The sequence below is a fragment of the Chlamydomonas reinhardtii genome, chromosome 10, assembly GCF_000002595.2.
Source record: "Chlamydomonas reinhardtii strain CC-503 cw92 mt+ chromosome 10, whole genome shotgun sequence".
Lineage (NCBI taxonomy): Eukaryota > Viridiplantae > Chlorophyta > Chlorophyceae > Chlamydomonadales > Chlamydomonadaceae > Chlamydomonas > Chlamydomonas reinhardtii.
Window position 1 is genome coordinate 5,829,810 of NC_057013.1, and position 18,246 is coordinate 5,848,055.

General features: G+C 66.3%; 2 protein-coding genes across 2 annotated transcripts; one reads left to right on the top strand and one right to left on the bottom strand.

Moving 5' to 3' along the window:
* On the bottom strand, positions 1–1,589 carry CHLRE_10g461650v5 (uncharacterized protein). Its single transcript, XM_001698551.2, has 2 exons — positions 657–1,589; positions 1–448 (listed from the first exon to the last, which is right to left on the bottom strand). The coding sequence occupies exons 1-2, from the start codon at positions 1,334–1,336 to the stop codon at positions 379–381; spliced, it is 750 nt and encodes a 249-aa protein (XP_001698603.2). The 5' UTR covers positions 1,337–1,589; the 3' UTR covers positions 1–378.
* A 171-nt stretch (positions 1,590–1,760) lies between these two features.
* On the top strand, positions 1,761–18,168 carry CHLRE_10g461700v5 (uncharacterized protein). The gene is made up of 27 exons (XM_043067166.1): positions 1,761–2,158; positions 2,353–2,888; positions 3,118–3,162; positions 3,472–3,771; positions 3,926–3,970; positions 4,143–4,937; positions 5,115–5,312; positions 5,497–5,919; positions 6,319–6,713; positions 6,886–6,958; positions 7,191–7,985; positions 8,202–9,085; positions 9,304–9,355; positions 9,752–10,186; positions 10,370–10,432; positions 10,602–10,998; positions 11,270–11,379; positions 11,669–12,271; positions 12,431–12,525; positions 12,747–13,365; positions 13,574–13,663; positions 14,022–14,120; positions 14,320–14,475; positions 14,765–14,974; positions 15,216–15,854; positions 16,131–16,334; positions 16,519–18,168. Exons 1-27 carry the CDS (start codon positions 1,903–1,905, stop codon positions 17,659–17,661), a joined length of 9,660 nt encoding a protein of 3,219 aa, XP_042920563.1. The 5' UTR covers positions 1,761–1,902; the 3' UTR covers positions 17,662–18,168.
* Positions 18,169–18,246: the final 78 nt, after the last annotated feature.

The following is an 18,246-nucleotide window of genomic DNA, read 5'->3' on the forward strand; positions in this document are numbered from 1 at the left end:
AAACTAGTAGTATTACACGCATAGTTGTACACACGTCTCTATTGCCCCTGCAGATCCTTGTAACAGCGGCGTTTCGCGAATATCTGTACCTCTCAACCCTACTTCACGAAGAAGACAGCCCCTGTGCGCATCCATCCTCGTCCGCGAGCTCCAATGTCACCGTCGTCACAGGTGAACAGCTCTGCACCGTAGACCTTTGACAACAGCTGTCTTACCCCAGCAGTACACAGCAGGACTACAAGACCAGGGGCGGCATGCCCCAGGGTTGCACGGGTGCTGCCCTAACCCACACGTGCTGCTCCAGCGCCGCGCCTAGCATACCCAGGCAAACCCACGCCCAGTGCCCACATTGGCCTTCGGCGCCCCTGCCCCGTCCAATCACTTGGCCTGCAGCTCCCGCAGCGCCTCCTGCGCCAGCTCATGCTGCCAGATGCTGAAGCGCGCGCGCCTGCGGACACGTGCGCATTGCCGGTTGCACAGGTTAAGGGGAGCACGGCAGCGATATCAGCAGGCCCGACTCAATCCGCGTGCACCACAAGGCCACAGTCCGGTTTCCTGGCTGCCCGTTCTTGCACCACGAATCCTTTACGCCCAATCTACTCTGTACCCCGGCCCCGGCCCCATTCCCAAAATCAGTCCCGACCCAGGCACCCCACCTGCGGTGCTGCGGGTACGGCGCCTTGCCGTTCCGAAGCCGCTTCTGCGCTTTGGCAATGGCCGCCGCCCGCGCCGCCTCGTCTGCCGCCGCCAGCGTCTCCGGCTTGCCGTACCGCGCCGCCTGGAACGGCAGCGCCTCGTACAGGCGTGGGTGGTCGGGGTGGCCGGGCGACAGCATGGAGTCGGGGTTCTTTCGGCCGTACACGAACCGTGTCCGGCGCAGGTGCTCCAGCAGCTTCTTGGTGTACGCCAGAGTGGACAGCACGGGCTTGTCGGCCCCAGCCCCGCTGTCGCCGGCGTCGCCCGCGCTTGCGCTAGCGCTATACCCAGCGGTAGAGTTGACGGCTTCGTGGACCTGCTCGGCGGTGAGCGGCCGGTCGGCGCGCTTCAGCGCCTCCAGGCACATCGCGGCGTGCTGGCGCCGGAGCTGCGGTTCCTCGTGCGATGGCCAGGGCTCCGAGAACAGGATGTTGGGGATGCCGGCGCGCGCCGACGGCGGCACCCAGTACGGCGCCGTGTAGCGGGGTTCCCCGGGGTCCGCGGTCCGCGTGCCGTCCAGGTACAGGTGGCGCTGCTCGCGCAGGTCTAGGGGGGCGCTGGAGGTCGAGGCGGTGGCCAGGGCTGTGCCACTGCTTGATGATGGAGCCGTGTCGAGCGAGCCGGATACCGATGCGTGCATCGACCGCACGCAGCTAGGTGCTGATCCGAACGCTGACTGTAGCGGCACGCTGCTACTCGCCTGCAGCGACGCTCCCGCGAGAGCTGAGCATCGTGCTCCAAGCGTGCCTGCTAGCGATCGCGACCCCAGCAAGGAAGCAGCTAATAGTATGCTAGTCATGGCATATACAGTATCAGCAGCCGAAAGAGAGTCGGAGCGAATGCGCAGAACTGGCCAAAACCAGTGCAGTCTCAAACAAACAGATTGCCAAGTGGTCACTACCAATGGACTTTTAACGGATGTTGTCTGAGTATTTTAGCCAGACGTGGAGGAAGCCCCATTTTGGCCTTGCCCGAGATGGGACGTGCGACTTACCCTGCTGTTTGCTTTCCTGAATCTGGCATACGGTACCTACACCTGCAATACACTGCGTGCAATATAGCTATACGAGCAAGAGCGGCTTGCGACGAGGAGCTAGTTCTAGAAGACGGTTCGTTTTGGAGTGCCTGCTGTTCACTGTGCAGCTTGTTTGGCATAATGTGCTGATAAATGACTGGTAGATAATATCCTTGAAGGGAGAGGGCCGGATGGATGCGACGACCGCCCTCTCTACCTCGAACGCAACCGCCTCTGTGGCGCTGCGAGCAGGCGAACGCGCCGGCGGTCGGTGCGGCGCTCATGTGTGGCTCAATCAGCAGCAACCTGTGGCGCAGCCTCGACAAGGGGCGTTGGTCCGGTTGCCGGCCCCCTCGCGTGGCGCCCATGGCAGCCAGCGAGGACAGTTCGCGCTGGCCGCAGCTGTGGGCGATGAGCAGATGCTGTTGAGCATGATGCTTGACCCGGGTAGGCAAGGGGTTGAGGGTTTTGCTGGGGCAAGGCTGCAGTCGAAGCCAGCACTCGTCCGGTGACCCCGCCGTGGACTTCACGGGGAAGTTGACACGCAACCCAGGCTCAGTTCAATGCCAGCCCAGGGCTCCACACGTTGCTGTAGCCGTTCAAACCCCCGTTCCCCTCACCCATGAATCCATGATCTCCAGGCATTTCCCGCGACCGCCGCGACGGCACAGCTTCCGCCAGCAGCCTGTCTCGGGCACAGCAGGCCACATGGGTGCCCCGGCGCCGCGGCGCCGCGCCAGGGCCACTGCGGCAGCAGCAGCAGCACGGGCACGGGCGGCGTCCGCAGCACAGCACGCTATCGGCATCCGCGAGGCGCAGCGAGGGGCCGACAGCCGAACCCAAACCGGATCCGGATCCCGGGCCTCCGCCGGATCAGGCCGCTGCTGATGCAGACGCGGAGTCCAGCGGGCCGCAGTCCGGGTTTGCGGCCCGGCGCCACGCGGCGCCGGCGGCGCGGCAGACGGTGGCGCGGGGGACAGCCTCGCGCCACCGCAACGCCACGGCCAGCCTGCCGGTTGCGGAGGTGCCGGATGCTGATGGCGAGGCCGGGGCTGGGGCTGGGGCTGGGCTCGGAGGCGAGGAGAGGCAGCTGCCCGCTGTGTTTCTCAGCGGCCGCGCCGTCAGCACCGGCTACCTCACACCGGAGCTGCTGCTGCTGCCGCCGGATCAGCTGGAGGTAGGGCGCAGGCGGGAAGGGGGAGGACGCACATGGGGCCTGAACCGCTGGGGGCTGGTGCTGCATGGGGGGCTGTGGGGGGCTGCACGAGGCTGCGGGGGGCTGCGGGGTCGACACGACCAGGGAGGCAGGAGCCCCCGGTCGGGCCGTGCGGTGCCGGCATATCACGCTTTGGCCGAGGCGACTGCTGCATGCTGAGGGTGCTGCGCCCACGTGTGCACCTCCGCAGGAACGGCTCACGCAGCTGTGGATGGACACAGGCTCGGTGCAGAAGGTGTGTCGGGACGGCGGGTAGCTTGCGGATGGTAATCGGGGCCAGCCGGGGTCAGGCGAGGCTAGCAACTGCACGCACGTGGTGCTAGTTAGCAAGTGGTGCTGGCCCTACCGCACATAACCAGTAAAGGAGCACGGGTGAGCATTATGTGAACCAGGGATACTGCCGCATGCCTTGGACCGCATGGCCTGGACCTCATTCAGCTGATGTCAACACGTGGCGTTCCTTGCGCCGCAAATGTGCAATTCATATCTTTACACGCTTACCAACAAGAAACTGCACATTAACGCCGAACACGCGTACGCGCAGATCAACTCGCACAGCAATCACGCCTGCGACCGGCTGCACATGCTGGCAGACGCGGGCTGGCTGGGGCCGCCCGCTGTGGCTGCTGCTGCCCCCCGGGGACGGGGCGACAACAGAGCTGGGCTAGCGGCGGCGGAGGCGGCGGTGCGGGCGGCGCAGGAGCGGGCGCTGGCGGCGGTGCGGGCGGCGGCAGCGGGTGGCGGCTATGCGTTGCCGGTGCCGGAAGTCTTCTTGTCCAAGCGCCTCTACAAGACGAACTACATGACATTGGAGTTGCTGATGGGGCCGGTGGCGGAGCTGGAGGTGGGACGGGGGAATCTTGTTATGCATCTTGTGAAGGCCAGCGCGGTATGTGGAACTCCGATTTGGATTTGGCGTTACTGGGTGTGGGAGCATCTGGTGGCTGACACGAAACAAGTCCACTGATTCGGATTTGCATCTTACGTGACTGCCGCAGGCTAAGATGGTGGAGGAGTGGTCAGGGCTGGAAACACCTCTCAAGGTGAGAAGTGGCAGCAGGGCCCGCGCACCTTCGACATGTTGACCTCTTTTCCGCACCAATATTACCGTATTGTATTTGCACGCTGGCAATTCACGCCAGCTCCCGTGTTGTACTTGCACGCTGGCAACTCACGCGAGCTCCTTCCTGTGACGCGCTACTTCCCATCCTGCAGTTGATGCGCCATAAGGCCGAGGCGGATAATCGCCTGCGGGCGCTGGAGGCCGCGGGCTGGTTCAGTGCCAGCGCCGGCGGCAGCAGCGGGAGCCGCCGCGGCACCGGGAGCCGCGGCACACGCAGCACGCAAAGCGCTGGCGGCAGCGGCGCTGCCGGCCAGGCCCAGCTTGGGCAGCTGACGCCAGCAGACCTGGAGGAGCGCCTGAACGTGCTGCACCGTGTGTGTCGCCCGCTGCGCGCCAGATTCACCTCAGATCCGGAGACGGATCCGGAGGCGGATGCAGCTGCTGGTGATGCTGCTGCTGATGTTGTCGACGATAATGATGGTGATGATGGTGATGATGATGATGTGCCGGCTGGAGGCAACGCAGTGGCGTCGAAGCCACTGGCGATGCGGCAACTGGCAGCGGCGCAGTCAGGGGCGGGGCAGGCGGAGCAGGCGGCGCATCTACAGATGGTTCGGGGGGACGGGTACGTGCTGGATCGCCAGCGGCGTTCCGGCGGAACCTTCGTGCCGGTCGGCACCGCCTATCTCACCAAGTCCTGGCTCCTAGCGGCGTGCGGAGAGCCGCTTTCCGTTGAAGAGGAGGGCCCGGAGGCTGCGGACGCGCGCCTGGCGGCGGCGGCGAGCAACACGGTTGCCGCCATGGCGGCGGCGGCCGCAACGGCGGCGGCGCGGGGCGGACCGAGCTGCCCGGGCTTGGCAGTGGCGCTTGTGGAGAAGATGCGCGTCATCTGCCCAACCAAGGACTCCGTGTGCTTCCACTCCAGAAAAGCGCGCAAGCTGCTCACGGTACGCGATATTTGCTGCTTCCGCAGCGGCTGGAGGGCACGGGCCACACGCGCACTGCGCAATGCCCAGGAACCTGCCAGTACGCCATCCAGGGGTTGTAGGCTGCGCACCAAGACCAGCGCCTGGACCCCTTGCCTAGGCTAACAACACATTGCCCGTCTCGCACGTGCACTACAGGAGCTCGGACAGGCCCGCGGCTGGGCGCCGGAGGTGCGCGCGGCGCGTGACGCCGCGGCGGTGGAGTCCCGGCGCATCAGCTCCCTCGCGCTGGAGGCTTACCAGGCCGCGAGCCCGGAGCTGGCAGGGCTGCAGCCGCGGCAGCTGGCGGCGCACCTGCGTGTGGCGTGGCGAGAGAAGTTCGCTGCCACGGTGCAGGCAAGTGGCCGTCGCCCCAGTCGCTGCCTTGTACCGCACTGTAATGTGCTCCCATCGTTTGTGCAGTGTCGTATCCGTGCACGGTGTATTAGACAACCGTTTGCGGCTTGGCTGGGCTGGGCTCAATTGGGTCAGGAATAGCACAGGTTAATAAACTTTGAAAAGCATTGTATCACCTTTACAGAGGCTGGTGCCAATCGTGGAGGAGCGGCTGCGCGGGATGGCGGCGGCCGGCTCGCACCCCGCGCCGCATCTCCTGGAGGCGCAGGTGGCGGCGGTGCGGCTGCTGCCGCTGCAGTGGCTGCCATTGGAGCAACTCATGACTGGGAGCCTGCCGCCCACCCCCGCGGCCGCAGCGCCGGCGCTGACAGGGAAGGGCAAGGCGGCGCGCAAGGCTGCCAGCCGTAGCACGAAAAGCGGCAGCAGCGCCGGGGCTGTAGGCGACGAGGCGGCGGAGGCGGAGGCGGATCGCGATCGGGAGCAGCTGCTGCAGCTGCTGCGCGGTCTGAGCGGCTCGGAGCTGTTGGAGCTGCTGGAGGCCAAGATCAGCGACTGGCAGCTCAAGACGCTGTGCCTGGCGGAGAGCGAGGCGGAGGCGGCGCTGCTGGTAAGCTCGCGGGTGGGGGTTGCATAGATTGGAGGGGGAGTGGAGTTGCAAAGATGGTTGGAAAAGCGGTACAAAATGCGCTGAAGACCGCAGACGAAGTCATTACCAAATGAGCGGGGGGGGAGCTTTGCATGACGAATGGAGTAATCGAATGACATAAGACGCATTGAGAGCTGACGTCCGGTTGTGGGAAAGAGCACGCTTACCGCGATTGCAATCTGGGCAAGGGCTGAGGCTGGCCTCGGCTGAGGGATGGATGGTCCGGGTTGTCGGCCTGGGGTTCCTCCGGCTCTCGCACGAGCCCTTTCGTCCTGTGCAACGTGGCTCACACGCGCCCGATCACGGCCGGTGCTGACGCTGCCTTGTGCCTGTGTGCGGAATGGAACTCCACGTGTACAGACCGCCTTCAAGGAGGGCCGCTGCAGTCAGGAGCAGCTGCGGGACAGGTTGTCCGTGCTGTCAACTGCCAAGTGGCGGCTGCTGTGCCAGCCGGGCAGCAGCAGCAGCGGCACCAGTGGCAGCAACGGCTCGGAGGCTCCTGCGCCATTGGCAGACGCCACAGGCGCCGTGGTTGAGGGCGTTGTCAGCGACAGCTATGACTCGGAGGAGGACAATGAGGATGAGGATGGGGATGAGGATGAGCTGGAGGAGGGGGAGGCGGAGGGTGGGGGCAAGCGCGGGAGCCCGCTGGTGGGGCTGGAGCTGGCGCTGCGGCCGCCGCAAGAGGTGGTGGCCGCGGTGCGGGCGGCGTGCGTTGAGCAGCCGCTGGTGTCTTGGCGGACACACGCCCAGCGGTGAGTGGAAGTGGCGGGCGGGCCGTGCGGGCCATGCGGTGACCGGGACAGCACGCCGTGTAGATGTGCGGTTGATGTGGCGCTGAAGTCATACTGGTGTTGACGCTGTTGACGCGTGCCTGCGCTGAGTGTGCTGTGTGCTTGCGCTTTGTGTCTGCGCGTGTGTCTGCAGGGTGCGGCTGCAGGCATACCGCGCCCAGGCGGCGGGGCTGCTGAGTGAGCAGCAGTGCGAGGCGCTCCGCAAGGTACGGCTCTTCTCAAACATGTGACGACACGGGGTTCTGCAGCGGTTCAGGTTCCGGCTTGCCATGATCCACAGACGTTTCCACTCTGTTCCAGTATTTGGCGTCCAGTAATCCCTTCATCAACCAGCAGGAAAGGTTGTGTTGTAGTTCTACTCTCCCGCTGCAATTCACGCCTCGTGACCCACTGATCCCGGCTCTGGCCACCCGCGTTCTGGCCACACCGCACACGTAGGCGCTCGCCAAGGCGTTCCGCAAGAAGAAGACGAAGAAGCCGTCGCCTTTGTCGCGAGCCGCCTGGCTCACGCCGCAGCTGCTGGCGCTGCCGCCGCCGCAGCTGGTCGGCGCTCTGCGCGAGGGCTTGTTGGTCCACAACAACACCCGGAACGAGCTACGCAGCCAGGTGCGCGCAGCGCTGTTGCGCGTGCGCACCCTCTACGGCCTCCGGCACAAAGCCGGCGCCGTCAGCTTCGATGAGGATGGACATGTCGATGATGATGACGACAGTAATGAGGGTGGTGTTGCTGGTGCCGGTGCCGGTGTTGAGGCCGGCACTGGGACGGATGGCGGCGGCGGTGCTGGCGGCGGCGGCAGCGCGGCGGCGGCGCTGGGGGTGCGCGTGGGCGACGAGGCGGCGTTCGCGGCGGCGCGCGCCGCGGTGGAGGAGGCGGGGGTGCAAGCGCTGCAGGAGATGTATCGCATGCGGCGGCAGCGACTGGGCGTCAACGCAGGCGATGACGCAGACGACGAGTGGGAGGGCAGCGCGCGTAGCGCAGGTGCCGGCCCTCGCACCAACACCGATGGAAGCAGTCTCGAGGGCGCGGGCGGACAGGAGCCCGGCGACGGCAGCCCTGCCATCGATGGCGAGGCGTCGGACATGGAGGCGGCGGAGGCGGCGGAGCAGCTGCGGCGGCGGCAGGTGGCGGCGGGGCTGGGGGCGGGGCTGCAGGGCCTGCCGCCGCGGGAGCTGGCAAAGCGGCTGGGGCTGGTGGTCACGTTGACGCCAGAAGAAGTGCCGGTGGCGCTGCTGGTGAGCCGAGTCGGTTTGTCACCTTGTGCCACTCTGACAAGGCAGGCATGGTATACTTGCAGCTTTGCACGGCTTGCACATGCATCATTTGGCAACGGGCCAGGCCAGCCTGGACCCTTCCCATTCCTCACAAGCCCCACCCCTGTGCCGTTTGACATTGCCTTCTCAAAACACCATGCCTGGGAACCCTTCCCGCGGTGTCACCCACACACACAGGACCCCATGGTCCAGCACGTGCTGCGCTCCGACATGCGCCGCCCGCGCCGCGCCGCCCAGCTCGCCGACTACCTCGCCGCCTCCGGGCTTGACAGCGAGGGCCGCCGGCGGCTGCTGCTGCCGCTGCGGCGGCGGCTGGACCGCGTGGAGGCGGCGGGGCTGGTGCAGAAGGAGCGCGTGGCGGAGGGCGACGCGGTGTCAAAGGACGCTGTGATCATGCTGCAGCTGCGCTCGCACGAGCTGCTGCTGCGCGTGCTACTGCTGGCGGCGTGTAGCGTGGCGCCTGCCGGTTCGGGTGATGCGGGTGGCGAGGGCGCGGCAGGCGCGGGGGTTGCAGGGCTGGAGCCGGGCGTGTGGCCGGGCATGGCGGGGCCGGTGCTGCAGCTGGCGCCCGAGGAGCGCGAGGCGCTGTTTGTGGGGGGCCTGGTGCCGCGGTGCGGCGGCCGCCTGAGCGAGGAGCAGCTGGCGGCGGCGGTGTCGGAGATTGCGGTCGGCTTGGCGCCCATGTCGCCACCCAACAAGAACTCGCTGATCCAGAACACGCGGCGCAACCTGCGCCGCGCGTTTGAGGTGGGCATGGCCAGCGAGGCGGGGCTCAAGCAGGCGGAGATGCTGCTGCGGCTGGCGTCGGCGCAGGCGGCCTTCATGCGAGCGGGGAAGAGTCTGGAGGAGGCGGCGGAGGCGGCGCTGGCGGCGGAGGAGACGGAGGCGGCGCGGCAGGAGGCGTCGGCGGCGGGGATACCGAGCCCCGCGTTCTGGGAGCAGGCGGCGCAGGGGCTGGAGGCGCGGGAGGTGGCTGTGGGGGCGCTGGTGGAGCAGTGGCGGCCGCTGGGACCCAAGTCGCGGTTGGCGCTGCGCCGGCGCATTTATGCCTGGCTGGGCAGGTGAGGCTTGGGGGGTGCGTGGGATGTGGGCACGCGGAGACGTGGGTCATGTGGGAGATGAAAGCCAAACTATGAAATTGCTTGGACCTAGCGACGTGACGGCTGGCAGGCTACGGTAGCAACACTTTGTGTTTATGCCACCGTCAGTGTTAGTGCCAGGGGCTCGCCATGTTCTTACCATCATTCCTCTCATTCATGTTTTGTTGTTATCTCCACAGCGCTGCACTGGATGGTGACATCAGCTCACTGGCCGCCAAGAACGCGATGCAGGTCGGTGTGTGTTCGTGTGCTTGCGGCTGTGCGGGCGTGTGCGTTTACACGAGGGGTTGCCGGGGCGGCTTCATCAGATCCCTGTGCACGTGCCTGTGCCTGCATGTGTGCGTGCGTGCGTGTGCGCGTGCACAGGGGGGTGCACAGGGATCTGATGAAGCCGCGCACGCAGGCGCGCACACACACACACACGCACGCAAGCGCATGCAGGCACCTTTGAATCCTGCCAGCGTCTACTACTCCTTGCATGCACGTCTCGCGTCACTGCAGACGTGCCGACGTGGCATACGGAGCTGCAGATGTGGCTTCACATAAATATACAGCCATGCAGCCCCATAGCTCCTACAGCCTGCAATCGTGTGTCGGTGTTGTGTATGGCCTGGCACGTCCCTACAGGTGATGAAGGGCGCCACTCTGGAGCTGCGACGAGAGTGGACGCGCGTGGTCATGGCTGCGGGCCGCAGCGCGCGCGACGGCTTGGATGAGGATTACCTGGAGGCACTTATGACCGACCTGTCTGCGATGCCGTCTGACGTGGAGAGCGAAGGACAGGGCCAGGCGGACGCGGCGGCTGGCGTCGCAGCCAGCAGCAGGGGCGGGAGCGAGGGCGAGGAGGGGTCTGGTGCCGATGGCGACGACGAGGCGGAGGCTGCAGAGGAAGGCACAAGGCGGCGCCGTGGCGCAGGCAAAGGCGACAGCGAGATGGCATCCGCGGCGTTGGGAGAGGCGGCACGCGGCGCCGGCACGCCGGCTAAGCGCTCCGTGTCGTCCAAGCGGGGCACCAGTCGCAGCTACATCATTGCGCCCAAGCTTGCGGAGCTTGAGCCAGAGGTGAGGCTGCGGCGGCGGGGCTTTCTGCAAAGCGCACGGTACTGTGCGTGCGAAGATGCGTGTTCTCGTGCCGTGCGTATTGTGCTGCCTTGCGTCCTGGCAATTGCCAGGGTTGTCGTTTGCGGCCCGGCTGAATGCAGGGCCGCGTTTCCGGCCGCTGCTGCCACTTTTTTCCTCGTTCAGGCGCTGCGCGAAGGACTGGTGCACGAGCTAGCTGGTCTTGAAGCCAACAAGCGCAAGCACATGGTGCGCGTTTCCATTTCCATTTCCGTCAGCACTGTGCCTTCGTTTGTGCTTTGGCGTTGCGCACCGTCGGTCATGAGCACAGCCGTGGCTACTCGACTATGCCTGCCGCCCAACTGCCCTGACACCCAAGCAACATGTGTCTCAATTCACCGCTACCCATTTGCCGTAGGTCGTCCGGGTTCGCGAGGTGCTGCGCAAGCGCTTCGCGGAGGGCAGCCTGGACGGAGAGGGGCTGAGGGTGCGGCTGGAGGTGGTGGCGACCGCCAGTCGGGTCGTGGGCACCATGCTTCAGCGCGCCGCCGGCATCCGCACTAGCATGATCCGCTGGGGAGCCGGCCGCAACGCCAGGACCGCCAAGAGCGCCGACGCACGCAGGCTGCATGAGGGAGAGCAGGGGGCGGACTGGGAAGGGACGGAGGCTAGCGAGGCGCAGGCTAGCGAGGCGGATTTTGATGATGAGGACGCGGAGCTTTCGGAGGAGGCAGGCGACTTCCTGGCTACACAGGCACGAGGGCCGGGGCGGCGGCTGGCGACAGCCAAGCTCACCCCAGAGCAGCGCGCGGCACGTAAGTCGAGGGTGTACTTGCGAGGCTGTTGGGCCATGGCTCGCTTGATGCACCTTGCAGCAGGGTACCTCACCATCTCCAAAGCAGCCGTGCCTGTGGCAGCATGATACGGTACCTGGACATACCCCATCGGTCTAGACCTGTGCATGCACCTGCGCCCTTTGCTGTTCTGCTCTCTTGCCAACCTCCTCATGTTTCTTTGTGTGCGTGCGTGTGTGTGTGTGTGTGTGTGTGTGTGTGTGTGTTGCACGACTCGCGCTCGTGTGCGCAGTGCCTATCGCGTTGCAGCTGCTAGAGCCGGCGCATCTGCAGCGCACGCCGCCGCAGCAGCTGCAGAAGGAGCTGACCACGGCTTGGGCGGCCCTGGACCCACACACGCAGGTGCGTAAACACGGCCGTCTGGGGGGCTTTAGTTTGTTGTTTGTGACACGCGGGTGTGCCGCCGCAGTGCCGCGGTGCCGTGTCTTCAGGATGGGAGGAGCGGGGGCAAGGATGCTTGGGTCTTTGCCTTCTTGCGAGTGCGAGTGGTGCACAGAGCAGTTGGCGCTTCGCGGCATGGCCCCACAGATAGTTAGCGAATGCCTCTGACGCGCGGACGCATGTCATCCACCTGAAACCCAGCTCTTGACTCTCAAGCCATACCCGTTCCTCCTTTCGCCATGCCCCGCAGGAGAACCACCACCAGTACGCTCGACAGCGCCTCCGCGCGCTCCGCATGGAGGGCCGCTTGACTGACGACGAGTACAACGGCCGCCTCAACGCCTTCCTGGGCGCCTCGCGCGCGGTGCGCCTCGCGCGCGCCGGCGCCAGCAGCGGCCGCTGGAGCGGCGTGGCGCAGGCGGTGCAGAGCGCGGCGGTGGCGCTGGTGCGGGCGGCGCCGGCGGCCGGCGGCGAGCACGGTGCCCTTGCGGCGCTGGAAGCGGTGCGGTCCAGCCTGGCATATCAGTACGCCGATGACGAGGGGGGCTTCGCGGCGGCGGTGGCCGCCGACGCGGCGGACTCCGGCGTGGTTGCGGCTGAGTCACCCATGGCATCGCTGGAAGTGCTGCAGCAGCGCGCGGAGGCGCTCCGGGTGAAGCGGGAGCGGGCGGGTGATGCGGCGCCGTCCGCCCACGCCGAGCCTGCGGCCGAGCCTGCGGCCGGGGTGGTGGCGTCAGGGGAGGCCGGTGGCCAGTACGAGTTTGTGTTGACGGCAGTGCTGGGCATGGAGCCGGAGTCGCTGCTGCGGCGCTGGGCGGCGCTACCTTACCGGCGGTTCACAAGCCTGCTGACGGTGAGGGCTGCAGAACAAGCTTCCGCTGTTGGGGCTACTGAAACTGCTGGGATGAGCTGCCGTTCATTATATGACTTGCCATGGATGTTTTTGCCGCCTGCGCCGAACGATGGTGTGAGACGTCTTGCGCTCGCTGTGACCCGCATACTGCTGGTGTAGAGCAACCGGCGGCTTCTGCAGCAGGCGGCTGAGCCGCCGCTGGAGCTGCTGACGCAAGCGCAGCTGGCGGTGGCGAAGCTGGAGCTAGATCTGTGGTGGGTGCCTGTTTGCGGTGGCAGGGTGCCAATACCATAGCAACAATGCTAACACCAGGTGCCGCCTGTTTGCGCGTGGACTGTTTGGATAACGGGCTGCGCCCCAAGACGGCCGCAAGAGCCTATTAACTGGCCCTGCGGGCTTCAAGACTTCGGTACGCCGCTCTCCATGACGCATGCCGATAAGCAATGCCCCGCTGTTGCATGACGTCGGAATGCAGGAACGAGATGGCAAAGGTGCTGCGAAAGGACATTGCCAGCGTGGCGCTGTCGCGCAGCGTGTCGGCGCGAGCGAACGCACGGCGCGAGGAGGGGGCGGTGCAGGGCCCGAAGGCCGGCGGGCCCAGGACCGCCTCCACCGCCCGACTGAGTCTGCAGCAGATGCTGCACTTCAGGCCCGCACTGATCGGTCGCCTGATAGGCATGGGCGTGGACCTGTCGGAGCCGCCTGACGTGGCGGCGGCGGCTGCGGCCCTGGACGGCGCCGCCGGTGCTAGCAGCGGCAGCGGCAGCGGCAGCGGTGGCGGTGGCGGTGGGACGCGGGCGTACGGCCGTACGACGCGTGTGATGGGGCAGATACAGGCGGGCGCGCACCAGCCCTACCACGCCTATCAGTCGCAGCTTCCTGACGTCGAGCCAGACTCGGAGCAGCTGGAGCAGGAGGGGCAGCCGGGCGCGCAGGCGGGCGCGCATCAGGCGGCCGGTAGCACCAGCACCGACGGCGGCGGCGGCGGCGGCGGCCTGTCCCCGGCTGCGGCTAGGAAGCTGATGGCCGCCGGCCGCAAGTCGGAGGCGATGTTGGACCACCGCAGTTATGAGCGCCTCAAGGCCTTGCTGCAGGTGCGTGTGCGCGGAGGTGTGCGTTCGCTCTTTTGGGCGTGGCGGGCCCGCGTGGGGGTGCTCACAGGCAGACAGTCCCCAGTGCCTCAGATACAAGCAGTCTCTGCCATTCGTCTGCTTCAAGACTGGGTGTGTGCCTCGGCCGCGTACCTTACATGTTAATCTCAAGTATGACCTCTAACCTGACCACCACCACCACCCAAATCAGGAGAATCCGCCTCTGTCAAAGCTGCTGGCGCCGCCTCCCCAATGTCGCGCCGCCGCAATTGAGCACTTCACAGCTGTGGGTGGAGTGAAGGTGCGTGCTGGGCCTTGATTGGCTGCTGCCTTTTGGCTGCATGCAACCACAGGAGCTAACCATGCTTTGAACATCCAGCCGAAGATACAAATACCGTTGCCGCATGTCATGTTGTTGGCTCGCTAGTTTCGCTGCCCGGGCGGTGTGGGTCCTCTGCTGGGGACCTGACAGCTTGCCGCACACACACACACACACACACACACACACACACACACACACACACACACACACACACACACACACACACACACACACACACACGATTCACGTGATCTGGCAGAATAACCGTGGAAACCGTAGTCACACACACACACACACACACACACTCACACACACACGCACACACACACACACACAGGAGGTCAAGCACAAGGCGCAGGCGATGCTGGAGCTGCGGCGGCGGCTGGAGGCGCTGGCGCACTGGGGCATCATCGGGCCCAAGCTCCTCATGCAGCAGGTGCGCACTCGGCGGCGGCGGCGGCGGCGGCGCACGCCCGAGCTCCATGGCTGCAGTAGCGCATGACCAAATTCTGTTTGTCGCAAAGTGTACCTAGCGTTCCAGTGTAAGCGATTGCACGGTTAGGGCTCAACACATTCAGTCCCTCACCCTCCGCGACTTCCTGACACACTAATCTTGACTCGCCCATGCCTTGCAGCTGGAGGCGCTGCTGTCGGTGTCTCGCGCCTGGCCGTACATCATGCGCGGCGCGGAGTTTGACCTTGAGGCGGGGGTGGTCAAACTCGATGACGCGGCACGCAAAAACCCGCTGTACGAGGAGCTCATAGCGCTGAGCGACCCCCGGGAGCTCTCGGTAAGGCCCTGGAAAGGAGGGGACTTGTTACCATCATTGCCAATAAGAAACAGAGATATGAGCGCAAAAGGGTTGTTTACGCGCCGTTCCCATAAGAAGTAGAAGTTGGGTGCGCACCACCGGGGGATTGCGCTGCGCTGCACCATTGCAGGCCAGCACCCACGCCCACAAGCGACGTGTCTGAACCCACTCCGCCCGCAAACGAACAAACACACACACATACACATACATACTCCCTCTTCCCATGTGCGCTCTATCACAAACAAGAAACAATCACACCCGGGCGCAGGAGTGGCTGGCTGGCCGGTGGCGCGAGCTGCCCACCGCGGAGGCGCGGCACCGGGACTCCAACAACCTGCGCTGGCGACTGCGGCAGCTTGTGGAGCGAGGCGTGGTGGACGGCGACGCGGCGGCGGCGCGCTGGCAGGCGGTGCTCACGCTCAAGAGCCGCTGGCTGCAGTACACAGAGATGGGCTGGAGCCTGGAGCAAGTGTTGAAGGTAGGGCGGCGGTGGGGCGGCGGTGGGGCAGCGGTGGGGTCAGCCCACTGCGGGCGGGTCGCGTGCAGGTCGGGGTGGCAGTGGGGCGGCGCACGGTCGTCACGTTGAGGTTGAGCATGAGCTGGGCTGCTGACGGCCTTGGGGCCCGGGCCTCATCATGATGCACCGCGCTTCACGCTCTTTGGCAGCAGTCAGTGCGCCACACGAACCACACCACCTCACGCCCAATGACCCCATGCAGGCCGGTTACAAGTACGAGCGGGCCAACCTGTTCCAACAGCCCACGGCGGGCACCAAGGAGGCCCAGCCACGCAAGCCCCGCGCCAAGCCCGGCGACGGCTCCGCTGGGGACCTGGAGGGAACCGTTGCGGTTGCCAGCACGCGTAACCGTGTCGGGCGGCCTCGCCTCCTAGACAGCAGCAAGTCGGGCGCCGGCGGCGCCCGGCTGCTGCGCAGCACGCGCCGCACGGGCCGGCGCGGCGTCAAGCGTGCTGCGCGTGGCATAGACTCCACCTATGACGAGGACCTGGTGGAGACGCTGGAGGGACTGGGCCTCACGGACGCGGCGGAGGCGGCGGCGCGGTCGCTGGATCTTCAGGGCGCGGAGGATCGGGCGAGAGAAGACCGGCGGTGGGCGTCGCGCGCGCGGCTGCCGCCGCGTCCGCCGGTGAAGTCGCCGCACACGTCGGGCGCCGCTGGCGGGGTGTTGGACGTGGAGGCTGTCGTGGTGGGCCCGCCGCCCAAGGCGCAGGCGGCGGCGGTGTCAGGGCCGAAGGCGGCGGCGGCGTCGGCGGCGGTGGCGGCGGCAGCGCCTGTGCCAGGCAGGGCGGCGCTGCCCCCGGCGCCGGTCGAGGAGGTGCCGCCCGACGTTCTGAACAAGGTGCGTAGGCTGGGGGGTTCGGGGGAGGGCGCTCAGTAGAAGCAGCCGCAGCAGGAGGGAGGCAGGTACCGAGGGAGGGGTGCACGCACGACATGCAATCCGGCCGAAAGCGACAGCGGGTTCCTGCAGCCGCGCTGTGCCTGTCGTATCAATATTTTTGCTCGTACCGTACTAATCAAGGCCGCAACTGGAGCTTCACAGCTTGACTCGCCCTTAAATCTCTTGTGTTGACTCGTCCTCAAAAGCCATTGCATGTCGGTGTCTCCGCCGGCGCAGGTGGCCCGGCTTATGGAGCTGGCGCGGCGGCAGCGCAGCCACCTGTTCGCGCTGCAGGGGCTGCAGGGGCTGCAGGGGCTGCAGGGGCTGCCGGCCGCGTCGGGCGGCGCCGCCCTCACGGGCGCCGCCACGAGCGGCAATGGCGTGCCGCACCAGCCGTCGCCGCCAGAGGTGGTCGCCGCCGCCAAGGCGACTCTAGACGCGGTAAGGCCGCCGCATCTCTGGCACCGTACGGTATGTTGCTTGGTGTGCGGCATGGGGTAGAGGAAGCTCTGCACGTTCGCCGTTGCCTGGAACCTTGCCATATCCCCCACCCTGCTCCCTGACTACCGCGCCCTAACACGCCCGTGTAAGTTTCTCAACTTCTGCTGGTTGTGCCCCCGCCCAGGTGGAAGCCAGGCTGGCCGCCTGGCGCGCGCAGCTGCCGGCAGCTGCCCTCTCCCGCCTGGACCTGATGGACCGAGTCGCGCAGGAGGCGGAGCACCGCCAACTGCTGGATGCGGCAGCGGCGGCGGCGGCGGCGGCGGCGGCGGGGGCGGCGGCGGCGGCGGCGGGGGCGGCGGCGGCGGCGGGCCCACTGACAGCGGCGCCGCCGCCGACCCCGGCGGCGGCGATCACAGCAGCTCCTGCAGCACCGCCGCGCGTCTCGACGCCGACAGGTGCTGGTGCAATTCCCAGTGTGGCTGCAGCGCCTGCAGCGGCGCAGGGTCAGCCGGGGCCTGGGGCAGTGGCGGCGGTGGCGTCTGCAGGGCCTGCTGCGTCGACGGGTGCCGCAGGCAAACGGAAGGGTGCGCGGCGAGCCACGGCTGACACCCTGCCGCCGCCGCAGGGGCCCGCTGCGGACCTGGAGCAGGTGGCCGCGGCGGGGGGAGGATCCTCAGGCGCCGCAAGAAGCACAAGCTCCGGCCCGAGTGCCTCGAGTAGTAGCAGTAGCAATAGCACTAGTGGCAGCACTACTGTCGGAGGCAGCACTAGCGGAGGCAGCGGAGGCAGCACTGCTGGCGGAGGAGGCAGCACTGGCGGCGGAGGTAGCGGAGGCAGCTGGCTGGCTGCTGCGCGCGAGCGCATGCGGGCGGTGACGACCTCTGGTCCGGCGGATGCTGCTGCGGCCGCTGCAGCCGCCACGCCTGGCAGCACCGCAGTAGCCCCGCCGGCTGCTGCTGCTTCGCCACCGACCACGGCGGATGCGGCCGCCAGCACGACGGCGGCGGCAGGGGCGGCTGTAGCAGGCACGGGGCGGCAGCGGCAGCAGCGAGGCACGGTCGCGCTGCCGGCGGCACGCGGCGCCAAGGCCTCTGCGAGCAAGAGCCCGGCAAGCCACGCGCTTGCTGATGTGGGCGAGGACGGGGGTAGCAGTAGCGATGAGAGCACTCGGGGGAGCGGCAGGACCGGCACCGGCGGCACCGGGGTCAATGGTAGGGCCAACGGGTTCCAGAAGCAGCAGGAGCAGCTGGTGCAGAATGGAGCAGCAGTGGATATTTCGCAGCTGAAGAGCAAGTTCTTTCCGGGTGCCGCGACAGCGGCCAAGTAGGTAGGGGCGGGCTTCCTTGCGCCGCATTTTCTACCTGGAGCCGCAACAGCTAGCAACGAAGTAAGTACTCGTACGTTCTGCATGGTTCATGCTGGGCGGCGTATCGAGCCTACCCTAGCAAGAGCATGAGTGCGAGGTGCTCGAGACATAGAGCAAGACGGCCCTGGGGTTCACTATCAGAGTGAGAACTGCGAGGTGCTTTGAGATCTGGAGCACGCAGCGCATTGTTGTTGTGTGGAGTGTAGGGGTTTGGACATTGTGCAGGTGCAGACAGGCAGCTAGAAGGCATCAGGCGGAACAATTGTACGGTTTACATCGGACTGTTTGCACGTTTGGTGGGCTTCAAACGACGAAGTTCGTTGCTAGCCTTTCGACTGGCAGGGTTTGCGGCAACACTGGGGTTGGTGGACCTGACTACTGCGACTTGGACAGCACGGTGCTGTAATGTGTACTTGGTTGTATTCGTACACTCAGGTTGTCCCGTACATCTTGTAACGTCACAAGCATAGGGCAGACTCCATCTGGGTGGGATCTTCCTTCGTGTACGGTATGCATGATACCCGTCAACTCAACGGCTAAGGCCGC

Coding starts and splice junctions, on each gene's coding strand:
- CHLRE_10g461650v5 (XM_001698551.2), bottom strand. CDS start 1,336: ATGCACGCATCGGTATCCGGCTCGCTCGACACGGCTCCATCATCAAGC. Junction 449..656: donor CCGTACCCGCAGCACCGCAG/GTGGGGTGCCTG, acceptor ACGTGTCCGCAG/GCGCGCGCGCTTCAGCATCT.
- CHLRE_10g461700v5 (XM_043067166.1), top strand. CDS start 1,903: ATGGATGCGACGACCGCCCTCTCTACCTCGAACGCAACCGCCTCTGTG. Junction 10,999..11,269: donor CCCAGAGCAGCGCGCGGCAC/GTAAGTCGAGGG, acceptor TCGTGTGCGCAG/TGCCTATCGCGTTGCAGCTG. Junction 14,975..15,215: donor GCCTGGAGCAAGTGTTGAAG/GTAGGGCGGCGG, acceptor GACCCCATGCAG/GCCGGTTACAAGTACGAGCG.